The sequence below is a fragment of the Blennius ocellaris genome (genome assembly GCF_963422515.1).
Source record: "Blennius ocellaris genome assembly, chromosome: 14".
Lineage (NCBI taxonomy): Eukaryota > Metazoa > Chordata > Actinopteri > Blenniiformes > Blenniidae > Blennius > Blennius ocellaris.
Genome location: NC_137663.1, coordinates 5310492 through 5334077, shown reverse-complemented (window position 1 = coordinate 5334077; position 23586 = coordinate 5310492). Strand labels below are relative to the sequence as shown.

The 23586-nt window shown below is 42.0% G+C and overlaps 1 protein-coding gene across 1 annotated transcript in view; it reads left to right on the top strand.

Annotated features, from left to right (window-relative positions):
- Positions 1 to 23586, top strand: part of LOC308139061 (polypeptide N-acetylgalactosaminyltransferase 10-like) — a gene marked incomplete at both ends in the record, with an annotated part of 85836 nt that overhangs the window by 20301 nt on the left and 41949 nt on the right. The window contains 3 exons of the mRNA XM_080508387.1: positions 5832 to 5934; positions 9166 to 9304; positions 15629 to 15795. Of these exons, the coding sequence (XP_080364513.1) occupies positions 5832 to 5934; positions 9166 to 9304; positions 15629 to 15795 (409 nt within the window). The remainder of the gene's footprint in view (positions 1 to 5831; positions 5935 to 9165; positions 9305 to 15628; positions 15796 to 23586) is intronic.

Below are 23586 nucleotides of genomic sequence, written 5' to 3'. Positions count from 1 at the left end.
CGAGTCAACTTCAGTCTTTGTTTTTGTTGCACTTTAAAGGAGGGCTGTTTTAATTTTGTGAGCATTTCTGTGCCTTTCTTGTTTATATTTGCACTATTTTGTTACTCTTGAAAGAGATTGAGCCCAGTTTGAGTCTATTATTTGACAAGTTATGTCCAGTTATTCATTCATGGACTGTTTACAACTAATGGACTGAAGATATGCCTCTTCCTTTTTTTTATATTGTCTGTGGTGTTGTTGAGTTTGTTGTTGAGGTTTCTCTCTAACACTAAATAAATATGGCACTTTTTTCCATAGTTTAAGTTGTTGTTCTCTTATTTGTCTCAGTGTGTACATTTGGAAAGCCATGTTTGATTCACATATGCATCCAGTGGGGCGTCACAATAAAATTAGGCATAATGTGTTCATTCCACAGTAGGAGATATTTTATGTTGTTGTTACCTAACAGTTTTGATGTAAAAAGCCAGCATATATCGGTATCGGTGATATCGGTATCGGTGATATCGGTATCGGAAATTAAGAGTTGGACAATATCGGAATATCGGATATCGGTAGAAAAGCCAATATCGAGCATCCCTACTAAAAGCCGATTCATACTCTATAAGAACAAGAAGAAACTTTGACCCTTCCGTGAGCTGCGCATGCGTGTTCCAACTCATTAATAGCTATTAGTCATATTTTAATCATGTTTATCATGTAACATCACTACTGTATGAGTCCCGCAGCTGGTTAATATGCCGGGGGGCGGGCGTACGTGATGCACCTGAATGCATCACTCAAAGCTTTCAGTTCCTGCAGTTAAAACCACACCAACATGACGGTTCGGACAAATCTTTCTTTGTGGAAAAATTGTTTTTTTTTCGGCAGCTGGCTTATGTTGCAGCCCAACGTTTCTTGTTCTTACGGGTTGTGATGGAAATCTGTAGGAGCTATTGTAGAAAATCTAAGGCCTCTTAGATTTTATGACCTACGTATTCACTAATAATTACCCCATCTGCCAGGTCACTGCCACCCAGGCCGGTTACGTTGTTGTTAGATTTGAGCCCCTTAATCAATGCTGTTTTTGCTGGCGGCACCAGAAAACAGGCCTTGGAGGATGAGATTACAGGGAAACGACTTTATATACGAGGGAGAAGAGTGTGTAAGGGGGGTGGTTGGTCAGAATGTGCATGTCTGTGTGTGTGTGAGGATGGTTTGTGGAATGTGTCTTTGTCAGGTGTGGGAGCGCTCCGGCTTTACGTCTGAATAAATTCCACTCTTAGCATCTCACCCTGTGTCTCACTTCATCTTTCCAAACCTCCGGCCGTCACTGAGGAGCAGAAATTATCTACTACAGGAGCTTTAACTTGCTCAACCTTGATAGCCTCTACTGTACCTCAGACCGGGAAACCGTGACGTTTAAAGTGGCCAATCATAAAGGAGGGGGGATTACGAGGCCGTCTATGCAATGCCCGGCCCCAAAGAGCCAAACCTCAACATCACCGGTGTCACAGCAAGACCAGACTGCATTTCACCCATTCTCACAGTCTGGGGCATTTTTAAAAAGTTGTGTTTTCCAGGTTTCCATAGAGGTTTAAATTGGACCGAATTCAAAAAGCTGTGTTTCAAAAAGTTTTGTTTTCAAATGTTGCGTTTTCCCCCTGTTTCCATGGAGACGTCATCAAAGCATTTCCAAGGTGTCGCATCTTCCCTTGTTTCCATGGAGACGGCATTGGAGGGTTTCCAAAAAGTAGCATTTTCCCCCGTTTCTACAAAGATGGAGTGGGAGTGATTTCAAAAAGTTACACTTTCCCTCATCTCAACAATATAGAGCGTATTAAAAATGTGCTTTTTCAGTGGCTCTGAGCTCCGCTGTCCTGAAAACTGACAGCCACAATGCCACGAAGACTTTCCATTGTTATTTGAAAAGGTTCTTTTGTAAACAGGGTTTGAATAGCTACGTTGGAGTTAAACATGTTAGCGCTATACTGTGTATTTCTTTACTACTTTTCATTAGTTTGTTGCCTGATTTAAATGACAGAACTATTCTCTCAGTGTGAAGTCAGAGTGCAAAGCGCTGCACCAACACTGTGAGGTTGAAGCTTTTCAGCAGCTGCTTCGCCCCAGTTTAAATGTTCCTAATGTTCTGTGGGGACTCACTACAAACACAGCCTCTCTGCAGGTTTTGCCATCAGGAAAATGTTGGTCATGTAGAATGGCAGTAAATTCAAACAGAAGTGAATTGAATAGAAGCAAACGTGCCTCTATGGTGTGGAGGAAATGGGTGTTGCACTGGAAGGCTGGGTTAATGTGGTGTCCACTTCCATTTCCTGCACATTAGCGCTGAGTGATTACGACAGCTTTTCTGGGAGTTAAATTCCCAAGGCTGTTTGTTCTCTGCAAGGTCCTCCATCCATACATCTGCGACTTGAGCGCGCATGAGCATGTGTGTGAGTGTGTGGAGAGAGAAAGTGTTGGAGCTGGAGGGAAAAACAAAAACACGTCTCAATCTCATTTGTTTGCTTTTCCGTTGTCACGTCTTCCCCAGTTCTGCTTATCTCAATCGGATTCTCACCCACCCACACACACACACACACACACACACACGGAGCGTAAACACCTGAGCAAAGTTGCACCGTATTGCTCATCGGGAGCCGGATTGCAAAAAGTTTCCCGGTCTCCTTGTCTTGTTTTCAAGGTCTTGTTGAAGCAGAAGGCCCCCGGTGGAATATCACGCCGATGTGTGCTGAAAGTTTAATCAAAAGGAAATGGGGCAGCGCGCCGTCGCTTCCTGCTGCTCAGGAACTTGCAGATGGACTCTTCCTGCATGTCAGTGGTGCGACACACTGAGGAGGAAAGAAGGGTGAAGTTGTGCCACGGTTAAGTTAGTTAACCATCTTTACTGTGACGTTCTCCATCCGTCCTCCCGTCTTGCGACAGTTACATCACTTTCACCTACAAATCATCAGCGGCATCATCACTTCCAGTGATATGAGAGGTCTGCGGAATTTCTACGGTTCATAGCAGAGCTCGAGGCAAGGCACAGTTATTTAAAGTGCACCATTCAAACAGGGCAATTCAAAACAAAAACATCAAGTTGCATGAAAAATTCAATGATTTGACAAATAATATTAAAGTTTTATCAAAACATGCTTGTTTTTCAGCCTTGTTTTTGGCCTTTTTAGAGTAATAAATGAGGTTTAAAATATATTTTTTTCTTAAAATAAAGATTTTTGGGAGTGACTGTAATGTAATTGAAGGTTTAAAATAAACGACATAGTGTGGCAGGTTTTGACAGATGAAAGCTGAACTAGTGAACTTCTGGTGCCATTTCTGTGGAACGTTGACGAGTCTGACATCAGCTTCTTGTTTAATAGTGTGAGGAAAGAAATGTGCACAGCCTTTGATCCTCAGGTTCATAGTGGTTCTTTTATTAGCAGGTAAGTTTAACTGGTTAAAATCACATTAAGAAGGATTTAGACTCTTAACTCTCCTGATGAGGAAACACCACCGTGTCGACCAGAGGGAGGGTAATCCCCTCCCCAAGCACCTAAATAACTCTTATCACTGTGAGGATTTTGGCAAATACTTTTATTTAGGCTCCGTTTACACAACAACATCTTGAAAAGCGTGTTGGTTTCCATGAAAAATGCACAATTACTGAAAACAATGTAGTTTTCATGCCAGGCCACCAGTGGCGGCTGTTGTTTGTATTTGCAGTGAACCCATTAAACCATAGCTTGTTTCCACGGACTCTGAGCATTTTCAAAAAGTTTTGTTTTCGGCGACTCTGAGCACTATTGTCGCGCAAACGGACACCCAAAACGCCATGAAAAGAATTTTTTTCTCAAATTGAAAACATTGTCGTGTAAACGGGGCCTAAATTGCTAACAAACCATATTTATTGAGACATATGAGGGTTTTTTTTTTTTATTGTCGTTTCTCGCCTGCTGAGAGCATTACGACAAGATTGCATTTTTGTCTTCTGACAAAGAAAGCAAGAGAATTTTTAAATAAATAAAAGTGAAAGATAAACAAAAAGTGCTCGGCTTGGGAGAGATTAAGTGTTACGTTAGTATATCGGTGTCATTGCACGCGGCTTAACTCACAATATCCAGCGTAATTATAGGCTTGTTGCTCTCATTTAGTCACATGTAATTGAAAGCGGCTGACATACGACTGCAGACATAAATTATGATTGCGTGCGACGGTAAAGCAGTCACGTTTGGGATTCAGTGTGGAACAATGACGCTCTGATTTATTATTGTTTCCTGGAGCATTCAGCACCTCGGCCGACTGGCGCTGCTCTCTCTATCAATGTCAAGCACAACAGAAGCAGAATAGAGAGGCAGCAAACAGCTGGTGTGTGTGTGCCTATATGAGCATTTATATACATATATATATATAAACATACACACACACACCCTCCCCATTGCTCATCACAGTGGTTTGTTTGACTGCCGTGGCGTCAGCGAACAGCCTGGTTAATAGTTCCACGCAGTCAGACGTGTCGTTAGCATTCGCGGCATTTTGCTAATTGCATCCTCCCATGGAGCTAATTAATTCACCATTGTGCTGTGATCCTGTAATATCTTGAGTCACTGTGAGTCGTCTCTAAAGCAGGGAGAGAATTTCATAAATGGATGCTTTAGCATTTTAATGCGGGGCAGCGAATCCCAGTTTATGGTGATGAGGGTGGATGTGTTATAGCAATGAAACCAAGTGTAATTTTCTTCAATCTCACACGAATAAAGAGCTTTTTTTTTTCCGTTTGTGTAAACCTCCAGCTGTCAGTGTAACATTTTGAGAAGAAAACAAAAAAGCTTGTACAGCTTCTGGCTGAGAGAAGATTGAAGTGGATTTAAAGGAGGTTTGTTTCTTGCAAGTATGTGCAAGTCTGTATTTTATATTCTGCAAGCAAAGACAAAGACGATCAATTTCCCTCTTCTTTGAAATAAATATGTAATTGAGCACTTTTGTGGCTTAAAATAGCTTGAAGCCGAAAGACAAAACACAGTTTATTAACAAATACCAACACTAGCGGTTCTCGGGGTTTTTATGAATGCTGATGAACTCTCTTCACTAAATCCTTTATATGCTGCTTTAGAAGAGAATGGCTGTTTATTGCCTTTACAGTCCAAGACATTACAGAAATGAAATTAAGTACATTTAATTTTGCTTAATCTAAATCTAAATGTACATAGAAAAGTAAAATGCTGAAAATGAAGGAGAGCTCAAAGAGCTGTAGTTTCTGAACGATTAAGGCTCCGTTTACACGGCAACAGCTTCAACTGATAACGATACACTTCGTTGTGTTTGGGGAGTCCATTTGGGCGCAGCAGTGCTTGCGTCAACTGAGAACACAGCTTTTTGAAAATAATGCTAGCCCAGGGCCTGGTGTGCTAACTCGTGCTGTGTGAGAATGGACATCGTTTCTCTGTAAACCTGAAACTTTTGTGAGCTGAAAACACAAAAACGATGTGTTTCACCACGAAGTGTCATGGAAACACGTTTTTTTCAATGTCGTTTAGCTGGTCATGTGTCACACAGGGTAGATACCATCTGGGACCACTGGGTGTCACTGTATTACTGCAGAAAGCTGCTACAGTGTCACAGGAAAAACCTCCATTACTGCTGGATTTGACTGACAGAGCAAGAAAAACATCATGAACGTTGACGTGCAAAAGAAAAATTTCAACTTATTGCCACTGCCAACTCTGGATGTTCGTTACTCTCAATGTCGTACGATGTGGCAAAAAGAGAGTTTTCCGCACAATTTCAGTAAGATGAGCTGTAAACACACGGATCAGCGTCCTCACAGTGTCTCTTTCTCTACCTCATGTCTCTTTCAGGGCGTGAATCAGATGCGTAAAGTGACTCAGGTCGGACTGGACGGCGTCCGGAGGACCGACTGGCACGACTACGAGGGCATGAGGAGAGACGCAGCGCGAGCAGGTGAGTCCAAACTCCACCAGCAGTTTAACTGCTTCACAGGAATACACACACACACACACACACACACACACACACACACACACACACACACACACACACACACACACACACACACACACACACACACACACACACACTCACAAGTCTATTCTTCCCCTCTCTTCTCAGAACCGGGGCAAATCGATGCTGTGAATATTGTTGTGAGTTCATAATTAAACACAGTTAATCTTCTACAATAAGCATTGATTCTGCCTCAAGCCCCGAGCAGGGAGACACAGCTTTGTCTTATTGTTACAAATAGAGGAGATTTAATTGGCTTTTGTGTGGTATTATGAGAAGTGACGAGGATTTGTGCAAGACTACAAAGTGTTTTGAGATCACACAGCAGTTATTGTTGGTAAATCAATGGTTCAGAGGTTTTCTTGAGAGAGGGAGACCAACCGGAACGGCTTGCCAAGCGAAAGGAAACTATTTTAAGCTCCGGCACTCCAGGAGTAAATGTACTGTTCACTTTCTTCTGAGACATAAACGGGCAGCTCACAGCTGAGGCAGTTCCACTGCTTGTATGGAAATACGGTGCGTGGAGTTAACTGAAAGTTCCAGATGGAAAAATGGAAACTACAAAGTTGAGGTGCATTCAGTCAACAAACATCTTCTGTGACGCTTGATCCTGTTCAGGGTGGCGGATTCAGGAGCCAATCAAGGCTAGCTATGGGCGAGGGCAGCTACGCTGGCCTCATCACGTGGACTCTGCACCACAACAAAAACTTTTAATCTGAAGGTTATTATGGCACTATTCCATTCAAGGTGAACTTGGACTGCAAGTGACCCCTGAACTAAAATGTGTTTGACACCCCTGATTTAAAGGGATAGATTAACTAGTGAAACAATTAGTGACCCAAGAAAATCAGTGAAGATGAAAAACAAATATTTCAATGTGATTATTTCAAGTGGATTGGAAATGTATATATATATATATATATATATATATATTTGCCTAAGGAAGTGTGGGGTTCTTAATTTTCGCAGTTTAAATAGCAGGTTTGTTATTTCGGCAAAAATTCAACGTTAAATAGAAGAGTTTATCTCTGAAATGAGCCATTAAAGTGCAGAGTTATTTTCCACAGTTATTACCTTCAGGAATATAGACAGATCATTTCTGCCTAATGGGACACGGCGGCTCAGTTTAATTTGATGCTCTCCTCTGACTATAGAGCCTTCATGCACGCGCGCGTGTGTGTGTGTGTGTGTGTGTGTGTGTGTGTAGTGCATTGATGAGTGTCTAATGGAACATGCAACACAGTGTAATTTGATGCACTCCTGAAAGAAGCTCGAGCTTCACCATGTCGTGTGTGTGTGGTTAAAGGGTTGTTACAACCTGATTGGTAACATACCTGCGCCTTTTTTAAAGCTACGGTGAATAATGTGTGTAAAGAAATGTCATGGACAATATGTGTGAAGCTGCTACGTTGACAAAATATGACAAACTGGCTGTTTGTGCAACTTCTGATGTTTTTTTAGGTTTTATTTTTGATTTTGTTGCCATTAAGTTATTGGGGATTTTGCACAAATTGAGTGATTATGCCCCTTTTCAAAGACAGCTTTGAGTTTGAGGCTCTGTTCAATTTTCAGTTGAAACTACCTTTTAAAAATGATGTCAGTTTCCAAGGAAACAGAAATAAATGCTGAAAATAATGTAGTTAGCATGCCAGGCCACCAGTTGGTGCTGTTCTTTGTTTTTGTAATGAAACAAAACAAAGTGCGCAGTGAACAATACACTATGAATGTTAACAATGGAGGCACAAGGACATTCTAGTGGACAGACGACCAAGTTGGACCGTTATTAAGGTGAATCTCAACTATTAAACTAATAGTTTGTTTTCTACGTTTTCCTGGAGACGGAGTCATAGTGCTTGTGAAAGGTTCCCCTTGGAAGCCATTTTCAAAAAGTGCCGTTTTTTTCCCCCCCTTTGCTCTTGGAAACAGAATTGAACAATTTAAAAAAGTTGCGTTTTCTCATTACCATGGAGACAGAGTCAGACCCATGGAAGCCATTGTCAGACTGTGTTTCCAGTGGCCCTGAACAGCGTCGTCATGGAAACGGATCCCCAAAGCATCATGGCTTCCAGTTTTTAATTGAAAATGCTGTCATGTAAAAACATTTGCACTGCAGCTCCGTCAGTCTTGCTGTGTCAGGAAGCTTGTGCCTCCAAGCTAACGTCAGCTTTTAGCCTGGAGGAGTTCTAACGTCACACTCCTGGTCAGGAGACCCCGCGGAGGCGTCACTTCCTCTCCAGGTGTGTCAGACTCTCCAGGTGAATCAGTTTAACTGACGCGGCAGTTTGTGAGCATTGTGACTGGAGGGCCTGCGTCGTTTATTCACCAGTCACTGGAGCTTACAGCTCTGACTCTTCACCTCCATGCGTCCTCCAATGAGTCAGCAGATATGCAAACTACCAGAAGGAACTTATTTCAGCAATCGATATATAAGAAAGACTTGAATAAGTGATGTTTTGCAATCCAGCTGAAAATTATAGTGAAAAGCAGTTTGATGCCACATTGTAGCCTTGCTTTACCTTCTCCACTAATTAAGTGGAGCAATGAAGTGGCTCTCTCTCTCTCTCTCTCTCTATATATATATATATATATATATATATATATATATATATATATATATATATATATATATATATATATGTGTGTGTGTGTTCTGAACATATCTGAAAGAAACTCGAAATTCAAAAATATATACTATATAGGACAGTTCAAGTGTATTGAAATACAAACACTAATGTTTTTTGATAACTAAGTAATTTCAACTGGTTATAATTTTTTTTTTCCATCCCACCAACGCAAATCAATTCGAATAAATCTGTGTGACGTGCTCCATCATTCACCGCAGCTCTTCAGCCGGTGGCACAAGTAGTTGTAGTTTAATCACATCCACAACTGACCACATCACCACTGCCGTTATTCGGAATAAATAGCTATAAATTATTCTGAAAACAGGGAGGTGCCCGTTTTCACAATCCCACAGTTGATTTAACGTCAGTGGATGCATTATGGATAAATCCAGCAGTCCTTCCTTCGTGGCTGTATTTCAGAGAAGAAGGCCTTCTTTGTAGCACTAATGAGGTTTTGAGGGAAACTGGATGAGTCCCACTATTTGTTCAGCTCTGTGAATGTAAACATTGGTGTTTACGGTTGTTTATTTGTTTTCCCCTTTGCCAGGTAACGGTGAACAGGGGAAGCCTTTTCCCCTGACGGAAAACGACCGTGTGGATCAGGCTTATCGGGAAAACGGCTTCAACATTTACGTCAGCGACCGGATCTCCTTGAACCGCTCGCTCCCCGACATCCGTCATGAAAAGTGAGTTGGGGGGTTTTTTTGGTGTAAGAGGATGTTTGTGGCGAAAAGACTTTCTATGCACACTTTGGTCATTCTGACACAGCAATGTTCTAAAAAAAAAAATTTCTGTTTACACGGAAAAGGCAGAAACACTGAAACCGATGTAGTAAGCCTGCCAGGCCACAAGTTGGTAGTAGTGATTAAATAAATGAGCATTTTCATTCTCTGTTTCCACAGAGACAGAATGTTGACAAAAAGTTACGTTTTTTCCCCCATTCCCTCTAACATAAGGTCAGAGTGTTTTTAAAAAGTTGCATTGTCAGTTGTTTTTACGAGCAAATTCATCTCCTTGGGAGCAAATTGTGTTTTCAGTGGCATTGTCACGCTTAAAATGCTCAGAAGGTTTTTGTATTTTCATTTATAATCGTTGTTGTGTAAACCGCGTTCCAGCACCAGCTCGGGTTAAGTTAGATAAAGTGTCTATTAAAAAGGAAAACTTAATCCAAATTACCAGTTGACATGACTTTTCATTTTGTTGAAATTGAACATTGTTGGGGTGTTTTTCTGTCTTTGGATCAACTTCCAAAACTGCAGGCATTTTTTTTTTCAAATGCAGCCTGGATTAAAAGTTGTTTACTTTTACCAAATTTACCACAACCGACCAGTCAAAAGGACTTCAATTGAAGTTCTGTGGTAAAGTGTTGTGTGTTGAAAAGACTTTTTCGATAAAAATATTTGTAAGTTGGCAGAATGCCTCCAGGTTTGATGGGAGCGGCAGGTCGCGGAGCGGTTGTGTTGTGGGGTGTTTGTGTGGGATTAACCCACGGAGCCACGCTGCAATGGAAAATAGCGAAAGAAGTCAAACTTCTCAACCCTAACCTGTCCAAACTTCCTGTGGACCCCTTCAATCTCTGAATGAAATTGTGAAATGCCTTTAATCACAGCTTTTCTTGTGCTTGACAAGAACTTCCCTGTGACTCTTGACCCTGCCTTGGTTCTCATGCAGAAAGCAGCTTTGAACCTCTGCCTTCCGCCCGGCTCCCCAGCAGGACGGCTTCGCTTTTATCTGTGTTTATAAAAGCAGCTGTTCCTTGACCCAACATCTTTTGAGCGACTTGTGTGTAATGGCGGGTGGTTCGGAATAAAAGCACCGTCTCCCAACGCCCAGCCAAGGAAAGACTCTGTACTTTACAGGAGAGGGAATGAAGTGCAGTGGCTGTTAAACATATGCAGGTTACATTTCTCACCAAGTCTTCGTCACGTCTCAGGTCTGGTTTTCCACATTGACTTTAAAACGTCTTCATCAGTTTAACATGGCCAAACTTACTGTCAGTGAACTTATGAATGATAGAAGGTGATTTCAGAGATGATAAAAATAGCACATCATTTCTTTTCTGTAATTTCTTTTTGCCTTCAAAACTTTATTTTACAATTTGACCTTAATTGATAAGTTGACATTGTGAACATATTTATTTGATGTAAAGCAGCCAGTATATCAGAGCAGCATTCATTTTTAATGCATATTAATGGTTAAACTGTTGGAGGTCAAATTTAAAAGGGCTTTAGTGTAAAGTGTCATCACTCTTTCACTCACAAACATCAAACTCTGCGAAGAATTTAGCATCTGGTGTTTATGCAAGCCATTAACAACTCGACAAAGATTCTCAGCGGGGAGAATGACAGTCAAGCTCCCTCACTGAGGCTTCCTTCACATGACAACATTGAAAACGGAAAACTTTCATTGTGTTTTAAGTGCCTGTTTACACAATGATACTCGCAGCCACTGTAAATGGAACTTTTTGAAAAACAATCCGACTCCATCTCCATGGAAACTGGACAATTCTACTTTTCAGAACATTTTTTTTTTTCTTAAAACTAAATTTTTATTTGTCATGTACACATAAAACACCAACTTATATAGCACCTTTAAGAACTGTTGTTCACCAAGTACTTTCACAGTAAAAACACACAAACGTAAAAAAAAAACAACAACATTGAGACATGAGGAGACAAACAATCAATAAATTGAAAGACCAAAATTACAGATGACACCAAAGAAGGCTGAAGAGACAGAACATGTATACAATAAACTGGGCATCAATTTGAGTGAAAATAAATGAATGGAACATAAAGACATAAGAACAAGTCTATGAAAGTGTTTTTAAAAGTGATTTAAAAGATGTGTAAGTCTGGCAGTGAATGGGCTTCACTTATATAGCACTTTTCAACTCTTAACCACATTCACACACCAATGAATGTGTGTGAACTTGCGACCATGCAAGGCGCTGTCACTCCAATGGGAGAAATCTGGGGTTCCGTATGTCTTGCACGGACATTTAGGCACGTGGACCGGTGGAGACGGGTATTGAACCTGCAACCTTTCGATTGGGAGACGACCGCTTTGTCAACCGAGTCTTGCTGCCGTAAAATGCATCTCCTGTCCTCCAGGATCTATGAACATGAACACATTTCACTAGAGGCAAAAGATGTTGAATACAAAAGTAAAACACAGACGAGAGGAAAAAAAAAAACATAAACAGATAAAACCATAGCACAGAGTTTTTAACAGTCTTAATCACAGTAACCATTTGATGTCTCAAAGTCTTCTCCAAGTAAGTCAGTCTAAATCCAAAATAATTCTCTTCAACCCCCCCAACCCACACAATCGTCTGTCTGTCAACACCTCGGTCTATTCTACAATGTAATGTAAGTTGTATTCCTACAATGTAAAGCCCGTTGCCAGAAATCTTGGAGTTTTATTCCATTCTGACCTCAGAATGGAATAAAAACATCAAAAAGGTTATCCAGTCCTGTTTCCTCCAAATCTGACTGAACAAAACGTTTTCCTTCTCTCATCTTCACCCGCCTCGACCAGCAACTCCCTCCTATCTGGTGTCAATCAAAAAAACTCCTCCATCGCCTCCAACTGGTCCAAAACACAGCAGCGAGGCTTCGTACTGTCTTAACAGGCGACAACACATCACACCTGTCCTGGCTTCCCCCCACTGGCTCCCTTTCCGTTTCAGAATTGATTTCAAGTTTTTGCTGATTACTTTTAAAGCTCTTCATGGTCTGGCCCCCAGTTATATTACTGACCTGCTGACCCAGTACAAGCCTGCTCACAGCCTTAGATCCTCCGGTGGATTCCTTCTGGTCATCCCACACTAAGAACTTAAATCTAAGGGTGACCGCGCTTCTCCACCAGGGCGGCGCCCCTCCACTTTGGAACGACCTTCAGGAGGAGATAAGGCTCGCAGAATCAGTGTCTTATTTTCGATTTCTTCTAAAAAACCCATTTCTATAGACTCACTTTTAATTGAAGCCTCCCTTTTGTTTTACTTGTTTTTATTCCATTGATCTATTTTGAACAAAATGTACGCCCCTTTTATCTTTTATATGCTCTCTCTTTTTAGCCGCCGAGGCCTGTGGTGTTTTGTTGCCAATCATTTTTGACTGTCACTTCCGTCTGTTTAATAATTGCTTTTCTCCTCTGCCTCGACTGACTTTTTTGTTTGTATTTTTACTGTAAAGCAGTCATTTATTGTTCTGCACCTTCATTAAAAGAGGCCCCTTTTTAAGCTGCAGGCAGATTTTCTAGCTGTTTAGTTCAACCTGAAAGGTGTCAAATGCTGAGAAACCCTGTCGTGCTGTTTTCACATTCCAGGAAAAGGGAGTCTAATCTGACCTCCATCACTACCCGAGAAGGTCACGTCATTAAGGAAGTTACTTCTTATAAACACCTTCGAATCATAATTGAGGAGTCCCTCTTGTTTAAACCTCACATTGAGCAGCTTGTGAGAAAGCTTAAATTGAAATTGGGTTTATACTTCAGAGAGAGATCGTGCTTCTCTTTCAAGACTAAAACGTGCCTGGTTGAAGCTACTTTCAGGTCCATGTTGGACGACATTGACATTGTATATATGCTTCTTCTCAGTGTATTCACTCACTGAACACAGTTGACCATGGAGCACTGAGATTTATTCCAGGCTGCAAAGCTCTCAAACGCCATTGTTCCCTGTACGCAGGCGTTGGATGGCGGCTCTCTCTTTACACAGACACATTCACTGGCTTGGTTTTATCTCTGAGGCAATTCTTGGTTTTTCTGCCTCTATACCTTTGCAGTGATGTGACCCAGAAACCCAGAAATAGCTACAGTCTGTGGTCCAAAGACTCGTTTTTACTCACGGTTACGACTGTCCGTATGGAACAGGGCAGAAAAGCCTTCATGTGTTCTGCTCCATGTTCATAGAATGTTTTACAGAAAGACTTTAAACTCACAGAGCTGCTCTCACTGGGAGAGTTTAGGGCCCTTTTACTGCACCTGGAAACCAAAAAATCATCTTGCTCACATTTAAACTAACTAATTTTCAACTATTTGATGACTTTTAGAGTTTTATCTTTCATATGCTCTCACTCTGTGACTGTACTTTTTATTGTGTTTCATGTACTTGTCTTTTTGCTATTTATTTGTTTCAATAACATTTTAATATTATTGACACCTCAAATGTATTTTCTGTACTGCTGCCAGGACACACTTGTAAAAGAGAATGTTTGTCTAAATGTGGTTCTCCTGAATAAATAAAGGCTAATAAAAATTTTTTTTTAATATGCAAATGACATGCTGAAACGCTGTGACTGTGCGTGCACACCGCAGTCAAGGTTACAACTGTCCATAGAAATGTCTGTGTTCTCCCCTTGTTTATGTTTAGAGCCTATTATTCTCTGCCGCATGTGTGTGTGGTTTCGTTACAAAAAAAAAAATAGCGCCTGGCACACGAACAACATAGTTTTCAGAGTTTCGGCAGCTTCCGTGGAAACAGACATCATTTTCAAAACGTTTCCGTGTGAGCGGAACATTTTGCTTAAAAAGAAGAAAACCTACAAACAATGCCCTTTTCACTTGAAATGTTGTCACACCAATGTGTCCTTGGGGAGATGTCCAGTCTGGCGCTCACATAATGATTTGTAATCAAACCCACATTCGCATGGAGAGATTAAAAAAACCGTAGCAGGTAAATGTCACTTGGCAGCTGCGCTAATCAGATTCTTGCTTTAATGTCACTCTAATTGAATTAATGGCCTGTTGTAAATGGAGAAATATGGGTTGGGAGTGATGCTTCGCTCCTTCCTCCCACCGGCTGCCGCCACTCATCATCCTCCCGTGACCAATCAGATGGAGACACACCTGCACGCCGCCTGACCCCCTCCGCCCCGTCTGCCCCGCGGGCGCCGCCCGCCTGGCGCTGATTGGCATGTTGTCGGTGCCTCCGAGGCAGCCGGCCTCAGACCTGCGGCTGACACATTCGATTTCTGCACACTGACAAGATTTAATTGAAGCACACACTTTCTCCCACCCCCGTGGGACCGCACCGGGTTTGTTAGGATTCAGCGGCCGCCCGTGTGTGTCGATCACCGCCCGCCACTCTCCCGGAGTTCATATTTGAATGAATAACACGCAGGCCGATGTTCAACACAGACATTGATCGACTGCTTGCTGCACACTTTGCGTGTCCCTCCATCAGCATGAAAACACAACCCCCCCCCCCCCCCCGGTGATTAACGCCTCTGCAGGGGTCCCCTCTGGTCGCTGTGATGATAATGCACCAGGCGGAGGCTGTAACCCGTCAGAGGAGCACATGTGAGCGGCTGTTAACTGCTGGATGTGCGGAACGTAATGAAATTACAGGTGTGTGTGAAGCAGGGGGAGAAAGTCGGAGGCATTGCCCACATGAGCAGTAAGCTCCACGTGCAGGAGAACGTCTGAAGGTCTCCGTATTGTGAAACATTGCGCCGTTGCAATCTAACCTAATTTGTTTATTTTCTGGCGAATTACCATATCATTTTATTACTTTTATGTAATGTATTCTATTTACACAGTAATTTTCAACAAGCTCATCAAAGCAGAATCCATTACAGCCCATAAAAATTCCACATCCTCCTTTCTAGTTTACATTACCATACACTTGCTTTGCATTTTGTCTGTTGCTCTATTTCAATTTCTGCTGGTGAAGACAAAGGATTTTATGTTGCACCTTAGGACTGGTTTACACAACAACGCTTCAAGTGACAACTCAATATGGAGAGCCATCTGAGCATTTATCAGACATCCTTGGTTCTACCTTAAGCTCTTTGTCCTCACGAGTAAGACAATTCAGTGGACCAGTTGATTGACTCGTAATGGTTTTTCCACTGCGAGTGCCATTTTTGGCGTACCAGTACGAAATCAAGCCTTACGAGTAAACTGGGTGCCGAGTGGTGAACATCTCACTTTCATCTTGGACTATAAGAAAAACAACAAATGATACAATCTTTATCTATATTTGTTGTTCTTGTGTTTGTGTGCAGCTGTAAACAGAGGCTGTACGTGGAGAAGCTTCCCAACACCAGCGTCATCATCCCGTTCCACAACGAGGGCTGGTCGTCTCTGCTGAGGACCGTGCACAGCGTGCTCAACCGGTCTCCTCCACAGCTCATCGCCGAGATCATCCTGGTGGACGACTTCAGCGACAAAGGTACAGAGCGCACATTGCCAGAGATCCATTAAAAACACTGACTGATCCTAAGGTCTCCAGCCCCAACAAATGAATTTCAATGAAGTTGATTTCTTGAGAAATTAGTTCGGCGGGAAATGAGCTCAGCAGCTCTGCAGTTCAGCGAGCGTGTGGATTATGCTCTTATACAAACATGGTGATGGTGGATTAGAGTCAGACAGCAGGATTTTAGAGTACAATGCTTCTAAGTGCTTCCGCGAGCAGAGCACACGAAGTGTTGACATTTTACTCGACGGGATTTTGCAGCACGGTGCCGTCGTCGTCACTGTCGGCTTACGGCATTGAACCTGCAGGCTTGACGGGGTGTTTACAGTCTGCATGTTCTTCTTGTACCTGAGGAGTGTGTTTCTACACACAATCCAAAGGCATGCTGTTTGGCTTCAGTTTGTGCAGAGCAGATGATGTAGGACGCGTGTGTCAAACATGAGGCCCCGTGGGCCAAAACCGGCCTGCAAGAAGCTCCAATCTGACCAAAGCACCAAGAAAATGGTCAAAATTTCAAAGAAAATTGTGTTTTTTTTAACACATTTCTTAAGAGCAGCGCATACAACACAGCACTGAGTCCCGAGATGAGATATCATGATGATATCATGATGCTGCTATTAAAGTTAACAACCTTGCATTCGCCTCAAAACCACAAAGTCAGGGAGAGTTTGTTAAATGATGATCCATAATGAAGGAGACATTTTTTTTTCGTTGGACATTTCACTGTATTTTGCACTTCTACAATTGGCTTTATGTTGAGAGTAAATATTCAGTTGTAATTGTTTGGCTTTGTGAATATATAGACTTTTTCATCACGCATTCTTGTGCCAGCTTCTGTTGAAGCATTTGGCGCGGCACAGAGCACAAGGGGAAGCACAGAATTGATCCACTGCATCATAGGGCATGTTAAGAAAATTTATTGGAGAAGCCTTTAAATACTAAAGTGAATAGTACACGCCGCCAATTGGCAGAGCAAAAATATTCTGTCCATAACGTTTTGTACACCTCCGATACTATAGACAACACAGTGCAGGAAGATAGCTTTTAACTCGCCACTACAGTCTGCTGGTTTGCACTCAAAGCTAAATTAGATTCAGCTAATCTTGTTCCAAATTGCTCAGAAGATAAACAATACCAATGAGCCTCATGTGTTTCTGACAGATCTTGTTACCCCCACTAGCTTTATGCCAAGGAACTACTTTGGGGGTCAGACAACCTCGATGCAGAACTTCCAGGGTGAAGGGACTGCGTAGACGCTACGCACTACCCCGTGGGTACTGTCCACCCGGTAGTACAGAGGCTTTAAGGCGACACGTAATCATAACATTGGGTTTTGTTCAAGATCTCCAATTTCTGTACCGCTCACATGACGGTACTACAATACCTTAGTTGCAGTATTATACGAAAATAGTCAAATAAACATGATATGACCTGAATTCGTAGTAGAATATAGGAATTTACTGTGTCTGAGTCACGGTAACAGAGCAGATGAATCATGTTCTTAAAAATAAAGGATTGAATCACTTCTTCGAACGCCAAACTGGAGTCTTTGTTGGTGGATGGAGAAGGCAGCCGACGTTTCTCTACCGAGACAAGCTGCAGCAGGAAGGTATTTAGACTTCTTCATGATGTTTTTGGTAAATCTTTGCAAACGGAGCTGCTGTTATGTGCACCACACAGTGTGGATTTCTATGTCTGCTGGGTTTCTGTGTATGTGTGTGTGTGTGTGTGTGTACACACACATCTGTGGGCTGGTTCTACCCCCCCCCCTCATCTTTTCATGACGCCTTTTCAGAAGTGTTTAACTTCTTGTTAATTAGTGCTTTCTGTCACAGTCCGCCGTTGAAGGATGTGTTTACGTCTTGTCACCACAGTAATGAGATGTTCCGCCGCCTCGGATCCGTTCAGAGGTTAACACCCATCAAAGCTCCGCGAGACAAACTCCTTCACCCCGCTGCTGCAGGAACGCTGCTGCAAGTTGTGCTTCAGTCACTGTGGGCACTTTAAGAAATACTTTATACTTCTTGAAAAATGTATTGTGTACATGTTGAGCTGACTTTTAAAAAAAAATCTGTTCACAATCACGTAATGTACATTTTAACCAAAGAACAAAGCATTTGACTTAATCAAGCAGCACATCTGTGACTCTGTTGTGAGTCTCTGAAAATGCAACATTTTTTGAAAACCATGGTAAATAGTTGTTCTGCACATGCTCAGTTGATGGACAACAATGTGGTGAAGCCACTACTCTTCCTAATCTGTACTACTCTCCCACGAAATCACCATTCAAAATACAATCCTAATTGCTTCTTTATTCAATTCAATTCAACTTTATTATATAGCACCAAATGCAACACTGTCATTCTGAGGTACTTTTAGCATCAAACCAAACAATCCTCCATTTAATTTGACAAGCAAAGACCAAAAGACAGATATCTTTGATCCCGCTCCTCGACAGCCACATGTCAATACGAATGGGGACTAAAGATCAGCTGAGATGTGTAGAAATAGCCTTCAACCTGGGATGGCTCCTCCCCCGCTGTCATCAGGATTGATGGGGAAACATTAAAGCAGCAGCAGGAGAGGGTCTTTAACCTCCACAGACCGTCTGCTCTCGTGTTCCCTCTAACCACTAGTGTCATGTGAGAAGAAATTGCTTCTGCCTGTAATTAAAAACTCAGAAGACACGGGGACAAAGTGTACCTCAATCGGCGATTCAGTCCAGGAGAATCAGAGCTGCACGAATCAATGAGCAGCTTTGAGCCTTCGCATCGTAAATCAGGCATCAAACGAGCCTCGTGAAAGAACGTGAGAAATGTCATTCAGATGTACAAGTTGGCGTTTAATTTCTGCTCAGCGCGTTCATTTGGCAAGACGAGACGCTGTCTTCTGTGGAAGGCAAATGAATGGATGAGTGCAGCATCAATAAGGCCTGTGTGTCTGAAGCTGTGCATTAATGTTGTCGTATTCAATAACGTGAGGAAAACAATTAGGGATGCTGATACCAGTCTCAAGTAATGAGTCTGCATGGAGTACTCTGAAAAAGATCACTGATACAACCTGGTGAAATGAGACTTAATGGCATTTAATAAGTACTGTATTTTCCACACTATAAGGCACTGGATTATAAGGCACACCTACATTGATTGACATAATTTACAACTTTGTTCATATATAAGGCACACTGCATTATAAGGCACATGGAATAAACCAGTGGTCAGCAACATTTATAGCTCAAAGCCATTAGGTTATATTTTCCACTGATTCTAACACCCAGAGAGGTGCACGCACTTTATTTTGATAGTCCTACCTGCAGCCTATGCCAGGACGACACTACACACAAAACCTTCTTCACTGCTGGTTGACAACTTACAACTACCGGTAATAAACTAAACTACATGAACTAAGCAACAAAAACACAACACAACACAATTATTACCGACACCACAAACCAAATAGAACCCCCAATAATTGCATTTAAAACACCACAAACATAAACTCCCATAATTCATTGCAGCTATCGGCTGCACTGAGGAGCTCAGGATGCAAGGCATGATGGGAATTCATGTTTTGTGTTGTTGGAGGTTATTGTGGGTCGTTGTTGGGCTTGGTGTTGTGTTGATTGTGTTTATGTGTTTTTGTTCCCCAGTTTAGGGAGTAATTATTTCATCTAGTTTATTTTGGTTTGTTAGAATGTTGGTGTGCAACCATGAGTGATGAATTTGTTGTGTGGAGTGTCGTCCGCTCTGAAGATCCCGTTGTGAAGTTAGAGTTGTCAAAATAAAAGCTTCTGGTTGTTCAGCTGTCAAATAGCAGCCTTGAGTAGAGCAATTCTTCCATATACAAGGCGCACTGGGTTATAAGGTGCACTGGCAGCTTTTGAGAAAATTTGAGGTATAAAGGTGCGCCTTGTAGTGTGGAAAATACGGTAGTTGTATCTGTACTCGGCATCGGCAAGTTGCTTAAGCTTAGTACTCGTACTTGTCCCTTAAAAAAGTAGTATCGGTGCATCCCTAACAAAAAGTGTACGATGCCACAAAGCAAACATAGTAACAAAAACAACTTGAAGGGAAAACTACCGTAGAAACCACCATCACAAGTTGAGAGATGGCGCTCTCGGATGGGGAAAGTGAGACTCCCACACGTTTCTCTTTGTTGAGAGTGGAAATGAAAGACGATGATTGCACTTGAGCAGCTTGAGATTTAATTCCCATTCATAAAACAGATTCAATCTCCATGAGTCATTAACGGCCCGACGCAGCCTGACAAAAGGCGTAACACACACACACACACACTGCTGACGCCGACTCTTGCTAAACAGCCACACAGCCTCCAGTCTTACTAACTAATGCCCTCCATAACACTTCATTATGCACCAGAAATTGCTTGTAACTGTTAACCTGAGGCAAATTACGGTTTTTCTTCTCTTTCATTTTTTTTCTTTTCTGATGTTGCAAAGTTTGCCTGTAAGGTAAACTCATTGAGATTACACGTGTTGTAATTATAGAAATAACCTCGATCCCTGAGGTTTTCCGGGCTCCTTCACTTCATGTCGAATCTTTCACATACACACGATTATTTTTAATGGTCTTTTTACAAAACGAGATTTGACTTTGAATTGAATTTGGATTCAGAACGTATTGTTCTCTGCTGCATGTGTGTCTGTGGTTTCCATACAAAAACAAAGAACAGCACCTGCTACTGGTCCAACATTGCTGTCTGTGTTTCAGCCGTTTCTGTGGAAACAGTGGAAACCCAGTTCCGTGTAAACGCAAAACTTTTCTGAAACAAAAGTGATGCGTTTTTGCCTTGAAATGTGTAAACAGAGCCTGATTTATAAAGTTGTATAAATCTCTTCGTTCAAAATGAGATTTGAAGGTTACAACACTCGATATGAGTGATAGAAATAGCGAAATAGAAAAAGGGCCGACCACATCATTTTGAGCTGATCATCCACACAGCGCAGCGTTTGAGGAGCCTGAAAATGGTGTCATTTTGAAGACTGGCTCAAATAAGGAGGAATTTGAAAATGGCTTTGAGGTGTAGATGGGTAAGGTGCACATGAGCTGAAAACGATGATGTCATCGCTCCACCTCTGCCCGATAACCCCGCGACCCTATCTCACTTAACAACCAAACAAATAGTGGCTGCCTGCTCCAGAGTTACTGATGCTCCTTGCTTTAATGAGGCCAAATATTAGATCTGTGGCAGCATCACAGCGTCACCTATTGGCCTGGCGTATGTACTACTTCATTTTGAGTTTTTTTTTTATTTCTGGGTGTCGCTTGGACGCAGATGTTTCCTGTGTAGAAGGAAAACGACGGGGGAGTGAAAAGGCTGTTAAAGCAGAGTCAGAGTGTTTTCAAAACGTTGTGATGGATCTCCAGAACATAACAGGTGCTTTAGGTTTTCATTGAAAATATTGTCGCACAAACTGGGTATATTTAGAAACTAATTCTTTCAACTGATGTCCATGTAACTTTTCAAACTCTAAAACCAGTCTCATCGGACTCACTTTTCATAGCACTAAGCCGTACACGTCACCCATGCTTGTAGTAGTTGAGCTTGCGGCCGAGTCGCTGTGTGAAGCGGAACGCCGCTGGTCAGTCGCCGCCCGGCCAGAGCCGTCGGCTCCACTCTGACATTACAGTCGGCCTGTTTCACTACAGTGCTTTTCACATCCCCTCAGCTCATATTCATGAGATTTAATGAAATTCTGCAATTCAAAGCTTTCCTATCGGAAATATTTAATATAACCTTTCTTTCTGTCGCTTTTTTATTGCTTTCTTTCTGTTTTTAAAATCTTCTTTTAACCTCGACCCTGGCCATAGCTCTAATAAAATATAATCTTCAGTCTCGTTTCTGATTTATTCTAATGTGATTATTTTGTCATTCTCCGCCGCACTGATTAAAGCCATAAAGGGTCTCCCGCAGCTTTCCCTCTGCTCTGTGAAGACCGTCACGCTGAGTAAACGGCTGAATACGTCTCTTGCAGTTCGGTATTTGCGCTTGAGTGTGAGCGATGAATGCTGCCGGCGGAGCTCAAGTCATTTCACAGATTTGTGGCCACGCAGAGCGGAGAAAGTAGCTGCAAGTCGTCACCGACGGAAAGAGAAAAAGAACCGAAATCTGGGGGAGAAATGAATCTGTGTGAGCAGACACGAAGAAGGAGTTTTTGTAATCTTGTGTGCAGATGAAACAGTGTGAGGAGAAGCTTTTATTCCATCTTTTTTTTGGCGGGGGGGGGGGGGGGGGCGTCAGCACTGAGACTCATGTTGCCATACACAACCACTAATTTTAATCTCAGTTCAGTGATTTAAAGCTGTGATTACTTACTTTGGATCCTTTTAAAGATGGTGGACACTAGAAATGACCAGTCGGTCCTGATTGTGTGCAGTTGATGATGGTTGTGGCTTTTTGTGCAACATGTGACACGGGAGCAGAGCTCAGATTGACGAAACTGCAAACATCCGATCTCGATCGTGTCGCAGCCAGACTGACAGGATTTATTCAAATATTTTAGCTGCAAAATGGGTGAAAAGGGTACAGAGAGTTAGTGCTTCTGCTCCTTCATCCAGAAAAACTTCTTTACCTTAATATTACTGTATTTTTGAATCTTGTCTGTGATTGGACAGCGTCTCTGTGAACATCCCGTGAATACATGGTGAATGGTGAGGCGCCGTTTACATGGCAGGTTTTTTTTTTTCCCCATTTTCATTTCAGAAAATCTTTGCTTCTTCACAGCAACATTGATTTTGAAAACACTACAGTGAATATGCCAGGCCACAACTTGGAGCAGTTTTTGTAATGAAATCACACACATGCGCGCAGAGAAGAATACACCAAAATTGGTATTTTACATAACTTATTATCGGTCGCTTCTTTTAACTTTTTACATTACTGCACTATGTCCTTGGGTGTGTGTGAGCGGGTCTGTGTGAGAGCTGAATGTGTGTGTGAATGTTTAGGTTATTCCGTATATATGGTGTGTCTGCTGAGATGAATGCAATGCTGAATGTGAGAATGGCTGCTGTGTTTATTGTATGTCTACTGTGTGTTTTTAGCTACACCGTCATTTCGTTGTGCAATTTGTTGTACAATGACAATAAAAGCTTCTAATCTAATTCTAATCTAATCTAATCTATAAACATTAACAGTGGGAGGATCTGGACGGGGAGTCATGACACTCTGGAGGAAACATTGTTCTTATTGTACATCTACTGAGCATGTGCAGAACTACTTGTTACTTCGGCCCTGGTGTGCATGCAGAGAAGTAATATTTCAAAAAAGTTGCATTTTCAGTGACCCGGAGCACCGTTGTTGTGTAAGCGAACCCCAGAAACAATGAAAGTTTTCTGTTTCCGCTTGAATAGCAACATTCATGCGATATTATATATTTCTTCACAACTATTGATGAGATCTCGAAGGCATAAAAGTTTTGAGTGCAGGATGTAAACACATATCAGTTGTGTTTTCCATCAACCTTATTTGACTTTTACAGGATAAAAAATGACAGTTGGCCACATTCACACCATTAAAACGGGCTCTCGTGACCAGTCACGAGTCTCCCGGTACATAAACAGCACCGACCCAGCAAGTCGAGGCGGAAAACTTTGTTTGGGTTCCTGACAGGATTTAATGGTGTGGGGGGGGGAAGGTATTATCCATTCATCTCACACAGAGGTGTCACCGTGGGGTTTCAAAGAGGCCAGCTGAGTTGCCAAGAAGTCGGTTTGCTATTGTGGTGAATCTAGTCACGACTTTCCT